Source organism: Megalopta genalis, chromosome 4, assembly GCF_051020955.1.
Source record: "Megalopta genalis isolate 19385.01 chromosome 4, iyMegGena1_principal, whole genome shotgun sequence".
Classification (NCBI taxonomy): domain Eukaryota; kingdom Metazoa; phylum Arthropoda; class Insecta; order Hymenoptera; family Halictidae; genus Megalopta; species Megalopta genalis.
Genome location: NC_135016.1, coordinates 14,829,793 through 14,841,694, shown reverse-complemented (window position 1 = coordinate 14,841,694; position 11,902 = coordinate 14,829,793). Strand labels below are relative to the sequence as shown.

General features: G+C 38.9%; 1 protein-coding gene across 1 annotated transcript; it reads left to right on the top strand.

The window, feature by feature from the left end:
• The first annotated feature begins 7,883 nt into the window (after window positions 1-7,883).
• Window positions 7,884-11,636, top strand: LOC143259343 (uncharacterized). Its single transcript, XM_076521013.1, has 4 exons — window positions 7,884-8,854; window positions 8,918-9,329; window positions 9,452-10,378; window positions 10,797-11,636. Exons 1-4 carry the CDS (start codon window positions 7,884-7,886, stop codon window positions 11,634-11,636), a joined length of 3,150 nt encoding a protein of 1,049 aa, XP_076377128.1.
• The last annotated feature ends 266 nt before the right edge of the window (window positions 11,637-11,902 follow it).

The following is an 11,902-nucleotide window of genomic DNA, read 5'->3' as shown; positions in this document are numbered from 1 at the left end:
TTTACGAATATTTTAATTAACAGAAATTCCGACCGTTTCGAGAAAACAATCCTTTAGTGATGGAAATAAAATACATACATATATTTGATGTCTTTATTTGTCAAGAATGATGGAAAGAATTTAATTCTCAAAATTAAGACACAAAATTTTTAATTTTTTTCGAAAATCGACGAACGTAAAAGACATGCCCCATCCAAACCTACAAGTTTCGTCTAACAGATTTTACAATCAACAATTTTGAAGATATTCGAGAAAGATCGATTTTATGAACATGTAATCAATTATTTTAATGTTTAATTCTGATGAGTACCACAAGGAAAATTCAGAAATCGAAAATAAGAGTCACCCTATTATACATACAGAGAGTTGAGTAAAATTCGAATCTTTTTAAATGTTAGGACTAGTTTACTGAACAATGAAATAGGTGTCGATATTTTTAGAATGCTTACAATTAAAACCTACTTAAACTTTCATTATAAGCTCAGATAAAGAAGTTTGAAAACATAATTTTTTAATTTGTTTTATAAGCGAAAAATGGCGACTAGCCTCCGACATAATTTTCAATAATTATGTGTCTCATATAGAGTTGGGCATTATTCGAATTGTTTCGAATATAAATATTTACCTAAAATAATTACTCAAATGAATTCCTTTCAATCAAATATTTTAATCGAATAATAATTGTTCATCATTCGTAATAAATTATGCTACGTATTTATTTGAATAATTCTGTATTCTTGATTCGAATATAGATAGTAAAATTATTCGAATAATAATAGGAATAATTATTCACTGTTTTTGGTTTTAAGTAATTTTGTAAGAATATACTTATAGGAATGTATTCCGTTATATATGTATGCATATGTATCTACATTCAGACTCAGTTTAATTTCCAGTATTTTGCTGGTGATACTGTATGCATGTTTACTTCTTGGATCTGATTACTTCGACAAAACAAACGACGTCACTAACCAAACAAATTCACATGTTATAAACATGAATCGTCGAATATATGGGCTTCCTCTGTACTCGTTGAAAGATTGCGCATAAATGTGCACAATTTAAAAGTGCATAAATGATAAATCAACCCAAAGGAAACTGAACTCTACGATGCAATATTAAAAAGAGTAATTAATAGTAAAAATTATCATGGAATAAATCAATCGATAAATTACGAAAAAACAATTTATATTCTTCCATTTTGACACAAAACAATTATTTCCCCAACGAATTTCAATATGAACTTCTCATTCGGAAAATTGTTATCCAAGTACATTTGTATTCGATTTGATTATTATTTAATAGTGTAGAATCAAATTTTCTTCATTAATCTTTATCTTTTATTCATCATCTGAGTAAATTTTTGCTGAACTAATATGTTTTTATTGCTTGTAATCTTAGATTATACTAACATTATTCTATAATGATAAATGCTGAATATGTACAGATAATTCTGTTTTATCAAAGGGACTAAATTGTGATTAAACTTTGTACAGGATGCATAAAAATTATGGAAGATATTGTAAGTTCTTTGTACTACGTATTATAGATATGTACATAGATATGTTTTATTACATATTACACAATTTTTTTATTTATCTAATTTTTTTATTTATTTATTTGTCTGTAATTTGATTTATTAATTCGTCTTATAACGGTAAAGTTGTGGATAAAATATGGGGTAAGTTCCGCGTCACTAATAATAATTTTTCTCGAAACTTTTACGATTTTTGAATTGTTCTATTGCAATTTTATCAGAAATCCTTCATTAAATTAAATATTCAATTTTACTATATGATTTTTTTATTGTTCATATACTTGTAGTATTAATTTTGTTTCTGTAATATCAGTTTCTTTTTCTTTTGTCTGCATTTTCAAGTTTATCCTTGTTTGTAAACAAAAATGGACAATTTCGGAAGAGGAGATACGATTATTCGAGCTTCACGGCTTATTTTTATAGTTTCCGATTGTCAAGAATTATAAAAACGAGGTGTAAGGTTCGAATAATCGTATCTCCTCTTCCCAAATTGTTCATTGTTGTTTACAAGTTGAAGGAAAATTAGGGAGAATTTACTGTATATGTTAATTTATATACCAAATTCACTATCAAATGTACGGAGTGTATAAAAATTACATGCCACGAAGATTGCGAAGAAGATAACCTGCGAAATTATCCTTGACCTTGAAAATCAAGGTCGAAGGATCAAGTTCTTTGTATTACAATATATATATATAATATTCATCGAGAGGAACAAAGGTCTAAAAGGAACCATAAGCCTCAAGTTAACATTCTACATAAAAAACGATATTCGAAACGACGATATTCGTATTCCCAAAATCATGATACAATAGGCCGTGAAATGTTTCTACATGTAAAAATAAGCCGAAAAAGAAGAATAACATTCTTTCATTTAAGCCTCCGTTTTCGAGAAAAATTAAGTTAAAAAAAATAATATTGAATTTGAATCAAATGGCGTGTCTGACCATGACATATTAAATCTACTTCTGGTCATACTGCAAGCCACACGAATTTGACGCATTTTCCAACTCAGTTTTCTTAAAGCCTTAAATAAAGAAATGTTACTCTTTTTTTCTGGACTTATTTTTTAATATAGAATAACTATCAAGCTGGTCATACCACAACTTTAGGCGTGGAGGTCATGACACATAATTTTCATACATTCTGTACATTTACTAGTGAATTTGGTAATGACTTCAATTTATTTTTGGTAATGAATTCAATTTATTTTAAAGAAAGTATCTAGTCCACAAAAATGTGATAGTAATACTATCAAGCATACAATTTTTCTCTTGTATTAGTACAATCGTTTGCACAATTTAAGATGCGTTGTTTGTTGCACGGTTTAAAATTAACCAGATGGAAGAAGCTGTTTTATTAGTTTTTGTACTGTAGTATACTATTTTTATTTATATTTATTTCTACTCTCGGTTCTTAGTTTGATTCAATTATACGTGCTGTTGTGATGTTTCTTGTGTGTAAAAACAAATATCATATACAATATCGTAACACGTACACACTATCCCAATCTATATGGTTGAAACTTAGACATGAAATTTTTCAGTAAAAGACTATTCCACTTTATTGTTCGATTAATTTTTATCAGAAAACTATCCCTAATCGTTTAACGATATCTCTATTATGTTAAGATTACTACTATACAATTTTTGAGATTTTAAAGAATGCTTCGGACAAGTTTTTCGAGCAAAAGATCGAATGTTACACTATTGTTTGCTTATAGAATTCAAATATATAACAGAAACGATATAATAGAATAAATGTAATGTAAATAACAGAAAAGAGAATATAATAAAATATATACAAGGATAATAACCAAAAAAGTTGCGAAATAAAATGATAAATATAAAATAACAGTATATTCACTACATAAGACTGTAATTAAACTAAGCTGCAGATTGTCTACTTTCATATTGAATATAGGCCAATACTTATCCACAGACTTTCTATTTGGAATGTATCTATAAATCCATAAAATCGTATTTTAAAACTTATCAAAATAGACAGTTATTTGATTTTATTTACAATAGAAAAATAAAATAATGTAGAAAATCTTTTTCAACCAAGTATTCAGTTTCTCAACATCATTAAATGCATTACATTCTGCGAAGTCTATATGTGTTCTCAATTGGAAAAATTCAAAATCTTTCTCTTTTTTGCCAAGAAACACATTTGTGCATGATACATCTGTACTTTCCAACTGATTTATTTTTGTCATACGTAATAAATTTATTTCTCTCTCTCTAATAAAGTTTTTATAACAGAAGAACCTTTTGTTACAGAGGTTGGTCTTGCTTATTAATATATTAATAATTAATATAAGCAGAAATTTATTTTTTATGGATGGATTAGATAATATATTATATAGGTACCTAAAAATGAACAATTTTTAACATTACTTTTGCTGCAGAATATCATCACCTGTAGTTATTTACGCTGCAACATCACGAATATCTTTTTAAAAGCCAACCGAGTCAATCACATAAACAATTCCTTTGGCAGATAATTTAAACTATTTGAAATATTTGTAGCGTAAACATTCGTTTCCAGGAATACCAACCAATTTTAAGATCTGCTAAGTGTAAAAGTGATATATGTTATTTGATTATTCAAACTATAAAATCTTTGGTATTTTCTTTTGCACATGCATAAGTCTTAATGGTTTTGGATTGCAGTAAGCGTGCAAATACCACTGTTTTACCAGTATTACCGAGACCAGTTAAAAGTATTCCGTTATAATTTTTTTCTTTGCCATATGACAAAGAACACTGAACAAAGTAGAAATTCTAAGAAAATATACTTAGTTTTATTTTATATAAGTCACAAATCTATGATTTAAATATATCTTTATGTTTATTGTATTTTTTTACGATCGATTTCAAACTAACGTTTACATAGGTATTAACAGGTTATAGAAAATTCATAATAATGATTAATTGAGATTATATAATTTTATGGTTGAATAAAGTTACTGGATTTTATATCATACATATGATTTACAAATAAATGAAAATATTTTACTTGTATAGTTTTAATCGGATATATGATTAATTTAATGAATTACAGGTAAAAAATTGTAACATTACTTGTATAGTATAGAGCTCCTGTAAAAATATGAATACATTCTCTGTTGAATACATTCAAACTTATAGTTCTAATTTTTGTAGCTTTCAATTTTAAGTTTTCTATTGTAAGGCATTCACAATTGCAATCTATTTGCTATCTGTTTCGACAAAGTGATTGTAAGGATTGAAACTCATACAATGCTCCACTATGTTTAGCACATACCTCAATCCTGTCCGCTTATTTACGCACATACTAACTCCATGGCTTTGGGGTCTACTGTTCTTCCTAAAAGAACCATCTGTTCTTGGTGGTACAAGGTTTTTTCATGATACAAAAAGTCATATAGTCTTGCACGAATCATCTTATTACAGGCACAGCACATGGCTTCAATATTGCTCATTGATGACCTGGCCAACTATGATGCCAAAATAGGTTCTTTTATCCATGCGTCCCTTAATTTTTGGACCCTCATCTTCTTGGATGATGATCTCATTATTCTGGCATAGGTACAGCTACTATCTGTTGATACAATTTTGATTATTACTTGCATTATATAATACAATGTACAACAAAAAATTCAAAACGTTATAGGGCTTGAAAGAAGAATATTTAATATTTATATATATATTTACCTGAGTCACTGTTAAGAAGTGTTCTGCCAATGCCAAAGCTAACTCGAGTTGGATCTGATTGCTGTTCATCAGTCGTATCCCCTATTTATATCATAATTTTTAATATAATGATTTTTGAAATACCTTATAATTTATTCACTTTAATCGAATGCATTAGTATATTAGAAATATGTCTTCCACTCATAAACACATGCAGAAATATATAATACTAGGAAATTGTATTACAAACTATTTGTAATAATATAATATTAACTAATAATATATATATTATAATATAATATATATAATAATAATAATATTACTAATAATATATAGGTATTTGTATTACATTCACACACTTACCTGAGTCACTGTTAGTGAGTGTTGTGTAACGCCAATACTAACTCGACTTGAACCTATTTGTTGTTACGTATTTGCATCATAATTTCTAATATAATGATTTTCAAAATACCTTATCATTTATTCGCTTCAACTGGATACGTGTGTGAGGAACGAGCAACGGGATAACAAAGTAACAACACAACGTTTAATGAGAAACGATAACAATAAAGCAATAACAAGACTTTGTTATAAACTAACAACAATATTCAACACGTAGCAATACAATGCAATGTGAAATGCAATCGAAAATTCGAAAAAGCATGTTGCGCGCGTCTTTACAATAGAGGAGATGCAGCATACGTTTTTGCTTGCGTGGGCGCCTCCTGGCGACCAACGATGATGCTAGCTGCTGAACCAGGCGCCTCCTGGCGTTCTAGCTTGGAAGCAGTGACTGGGATGCCATATACATATACAGGGTGTCCCACAATTATTTTAACAGCCGAAAATGAGGGGTAGCTGAGGTCATTTGAAGTAACTTTTTCCTTTGCGAAAATGCAATCCGCGGCTTCGTTTGCGAGTTATTAACGAAAAACACTGGCCAATGAGACGAATTGGCGCGAACCATATGGTTATCGATCGGCCGAGCGGCACGTGCGTTTACCGCTGAGTTTGACAGTTGAAGGAGGGACTGTGTGCGGCGTCCGAATCAATGAACAAGTCACGGAGCATGAACTTTTGATATTTTTTTTTACCACGTGTCAGTGATAATTTCAAGAAAAACGCTATTCATCCTTATTTCAGAATGTCTGAAGAATGTTTACTAAATTTTCGGTCCCGAAATAATATGTAGTTTAACCGTGACAACCGTTTTAATTTTCTCACGTGTACCGTATGAAATTTGTATGCGATATGTACAGTGAAGATTAACAATAAGCAACCCAGTCGAAGTACATAAATGATATTTGAATTTAAATAATTCCGTGTCCGAACAGAATTCAACGAACGATGCGCAAAGCTAATTTAATAAATAATAATCGCGTTAAAGGACATAAGGCATATGTTTGTTAGAGAAATATGAAGAATATTATCAATAAGAAACTCACCCATTTAGTTGCCTCACGAAAGCCGATACGGAGCTCAGATCCGCTACTCGAGTCACCACCGATTCTCCTACACCTACCATGTCCGGGACAACATTCGGAATCCACCTACCTAAGATAGATCTGCCCAAATTCGACGGTAGTCTTGAAAGGTGGACTACATTTAAGGATGCGTTCAAAAACATAATTCATGCACATCTAGGTCTCACGGACATCCAAAAACTAAGTTATTTACGACTATCCCTAACCGGAAAGGCAGCATTCGCGATCGAGTCACTTACGATCAGTGAAGACAATTACAAGGCCGCGTGGCACCAATTGGTCGAAGATTACGACAATACGCGCGCTCTCGTACTTAGGCACACGTCGCTATTGATAGATACGCCCGCGATGCCAGACGATTCTGCCGATTCAATCCGCGATCTTGTCAATCACATGCAGTCACATATCCGATCATTACAAGCTCTCGGACGGTCGTGGGAAAACATTGCGAACCATCTCATCACCAACGTCGCAATTTCAAAAATGAATCCCGAGATTCGTAAAACGTGGGAAACCACACTCACCGACACTCGCATGCCGGATGTCGACGCGGTATTCAAACATCTCCGAAACGCGTCTCATAGCTGCAAAACGGCCGAATCAATCGGGACTGCAAGGGCTAGGACCAATCAAGAGCGAGAGCCCACTGCCGCGAACACATATCGGCGGCCCAATAAGACGCGATGGAGTCCTCCGACCTCTCCACAGACACCTCGACGACGTCCTCCGACCTCCCCACAGACACCTCGACGACAGACATTTGTCGCAACCTCTACACGAGCGTGCAAAATCTGCAATCTCGATAACCACGCGGCGTTCGCGTGTCCGAAATTTCGCTCTATGACGGCACAAGAAAGAATCGCGACCGCACAAACGCACAAATTGTGCCAAAATTGCTTGTGGCCAGGCCACGCACCCGAAGAGTGCAAGGCGGGACGGTGTCGCGTGTGCAATGGCAAGCACAACACCAAATTGCACCTCGACGCGGCATCCGGGAACGCGTCTCACAAGGACGAATGACAAAACGACACGACCATGGACATGCGAACAGAACGACTCAAAACCCTCATTTCGGACGGACAGACGAACGGTTTATTGACAACAGCGACAATCTACGTGTTAGATCGCGATTAGCAACCGGTTCCATGCCGAACATTGATCGATACATGTTCTAACGCGAATCTCATGACGGACGAACTAGCGCAAAAATTACGGTTACCGACGAAACAACAAACCGCGACAATAGAGGCATTAAACCAATTGAACACCATCACCAACCAATTGGTCACGACAACCATTAAATCGAGACTTACGAACTACGAACGGACACTGACTTTCCTGACGATACCGAGAATCGCAGGCCCGCTACCCGACGTGCAAATTGACCGAGCGAAACTAGGCATTCCTCCGAACATCAAATTAGCCGATCCGAATTTCCATCGACCAGAACGAATCGACATGTTGCTAGGGACCGGACCGGCGCTGTCTTGTCTCAGCATCGGGCAATACAATATCTCCAAACGACCCAGCGACGAGTTAATCCTCCAAAAAACTCAATTCGGATGGGTCATTGGAGGTAGCGTCCCGATCCCTACGCCGCGAACAACACGCAACACGTTTTCCACCACCATACAGTTCGATTTACAAAATTTCTGGGAGGTCGAAGAAGGACCCCATAGGCACCATCCAACACTCGAAGAGCAGGAGTGCGAAACACATTTCAGCAACAACGTCAAGCGTGACGCGTCCGGACGATACATAGTCGCGTTAACCTTCAACGAAAAAAGGGAGCAGCTCGGAGGTTCTCGGTCGATGGCCCTCAAACGCTTCTTGGCACTCGAGCGGAGATTAGCGCGGAACGACGAATTACGAAAACAATACCACCAAGTAATCAACGAGTACCTCGCGCTCGGGCACATGACACAGGTAGACACCGTCGATACACCCGGGTGCTACCTACCACACCACGCCGTCGAGAAACCCACTAGCACAACCACCAAGGTTCGCGTGGTCTTCGACGGGGCAGCCAAATCTACCAGCGGGCTGTCGCTGAACGACACTCTACTGACCGGTCCGACCATACAGGACAACCTATTCACCTTGTTGATTCGGTTTCGAATGCACGCAGTCGTCCTAACCGCGGACATCGAAAAGATGTACCGGCAATTCATTGTCCGACCGGACGACCGTTCATACTAACGCATCTTATGGCGAGACAGTCGCGGCGAAATAGCTACATTCGAGCTAAATATTGTCACTTTCGGACTCTCCTCAGCACCATATCTTGCCATAAGATGCTTACACCAGCTGGCAGACGACGAGCAGGACGCAACACCAACAGCATCAGTAATCCTCAAACGTGATTTGTACGTCGACGACCTGTTGACCGGTGCCGACACGACCGAAGAGGCTCAGGTCATCCAACGGCAAATCACAAGGTTACTGCGGAAGGGAGGTCTTACCATTCGACAATGGGCCTCCAACGAACCCAAACTTCTCGCGGGACTGCACACGGATCTTATCTATCCAAAGATCCTGGGCAATGCAACCGCGATGAAGACGTTGGGCATCTCATGGGACGCGAAGCACGACACCATTCGCTACTCCGTACAGACAGCCACAGCCAACAAGGTGACCAAATGTCACATCCTAGCACACACACAACCATCGCCAAAATATTCGATCCATTGGGATTACTCGGACCCGTGACAATACACGCCAAAATTATCATGCAACAACTCTGGCAATTGAAGATTGACTGGGACGAATCCCTGCCGGCCAACATCCATACAGAATGGACCGAATACGAGAGGTCATTACAAGAACTAAATCAAATCGAATTCGTTCGACACGTAAGTCTCAGGAACGCGGAAAGGCTCGAGATACACGGGTTTTGTGACGCAAGCGAACGGGCCTACGGCGCCTGTCTATACGCACGGACTATCAATGCACGCGGCCAAATCCAGACCAGCCTAATCTGCGCAAAATCCCGCGTCGCACCCCTGAAGACCGTCACGCTCGCGCGTTTGGAACTCTGCGGCGCCGTCCTCCTAACGTCACTTTACGAAACAGTTCGCGACGCCATCACACAAGACATCCACACTACCGTTTTCTGGACCGATTCGACGATCGTTCTCAACTGGTTAAATAAACCACCGTCCACATTAAAAACCTTCGTCGCGAATCGCGTAGCCGACATTCAAGGAAAAACCGACATCTCGTCATGGCGCCACATCAGATCGAGGGATAATCCGGCCGATTTACTTTCTCGAGGCATCACGCCTGGGAAATTTCTCAGCAGTGCACTTTGGCGATGCGGACCAGAATGGCTCTCTCAAACAGAGGCCACATGGCCCAACTCGAGATACATTCCCTCAAACGACGTACCAGAAACAAAAAAGATCACGTGCCTCGCCACCGCAATCAACCAATCCAACGACATGCTTACCCGGTATTCCTGCATCCAAAAACTACGGCGAATTGTAGCACATTGTCTACGTCTGGTGCCTGCCCGTCGCAACACAGGCCCCTTGACCATCAAAGAGCTACAAGAAGCAAACATCCGCATCATCAGGTCCGTTCAGTCAGTCACATTTACACAAGACATAAAAAACCTAAAATCCGGAGAATTACACCCTAGAAGCAAACTTCGACCCTGCACCTGTTCCTCGACAACGAGGGTATCTTACGCGTGGGGGGTCGCCTCCAAAATTTCACATTAGCATTCGCTCAGAAGCACCCAATTTTATTGCCAAGGAGTCACCATGTGACTGATTTAATCATCCGCGACGCTCACACGAAAGGTCTTCATTCAGGCATCACCGCAACCTTGCACGACGTGCGCCAAACATATTGGCCCATCGATGGAAGGAATGCAACCAGAAAAATTGTACGGCAATGCGTAAGGTGCTTTCGGGTTAATCCCCCCACGGTCGACTACCTGATGGAAATTTACCTGCGGCACGCGTCACCGAGAGTCGACCATTTCAGAACTCCGGTGTCGATTATTGCGGCCCCTTTTACGTAAAGGAGCGACGGCACCGAAATCGCACCCGCGTAAAGGTATACGTTGCCGTATTTACCTGTTTCGTGACAAAGGCAGTACACCTCGAAGTAGCAGCCGACTTGACGACGGATGCCTTCATGGCGGCCCTCAAACGGTTCGTCGCACGCAGGGGGGCCTGCCAAAAGATGCATTCGGACAACGGGACCAACTTTGTCGGGGCCGACAACGAGCTAAGGGAAATTTGCAGGACACTCCCAACGGACGAAAGGTTGCAAAACTTCCTCACCACAAAAGGAATCACGTGGCATTTCACGCCGGCTCTGTCTCCGCATTTCGGGGGACTGTGGGAGGCCGCTGTAAAGGCCTTCAAACATCACATCAAACGAGTCGTCGGTGAAGAATTATTCACCTTCGAACAATTCAACACTTTTGTAGTCGAAGTCGAAGCCATTCTAAACTCGCGTCCGCTCACTCCCCTCTCTCCCGATCCAAACGATATATCGCCTTTGACTCCTGGTTACTTCCTGATTGGCAGCTCTTTAACGGCCATTGCCGAGACCGATTTCAGGGCAACCCCGGACAATAGACTGTCGACCTGGCAACACATCCAGAAGGTGAAACAAGACTTCTGGACCAGGTGGCACAAGGAGTATATTCACCAACTTAACGTTCGCCACAAATGGACAAGTGGTTCACACTGTATTCGAGAAGGGACCATCGTTGTGCTGAAGGAGGACAACACTCCTCCCTTATGCTGGCACCTGGGACGAGTCCAGCAGGTCCATCCAGGAGCTGATGGAATCATCACAGCAGTCACCGTTCGAACCGCAAACGGCGTCTTCAAACGAAACGTTAAGAAGCTGGCACCACTTCCCGATCCAGGACCTTCACCGCAGTACGACGGGAATCAAGGAAAAATAGACATTACATAGTTAATCGTGTTAGTCGATCGTACCGATCAACGGGGGGGAGCATGTTCCATCGCGAAGGAACAAACACGTGGAGTCTTTGCGACCGGGTTTAGGACACGGACGTGACCATAGTTGGGCTGCAGTCAAGGACACTTTCACAACCATTTGGCGTCCAGATTGTCCGGATGCCATCCGGACATAGCATAAAGTCACAAGGCAGACGTTTTTTCTTTTTTTTGCTCATCGTAAATAAGCCGTTTTCCTTGACAGCCATAAGGTCCCATAAA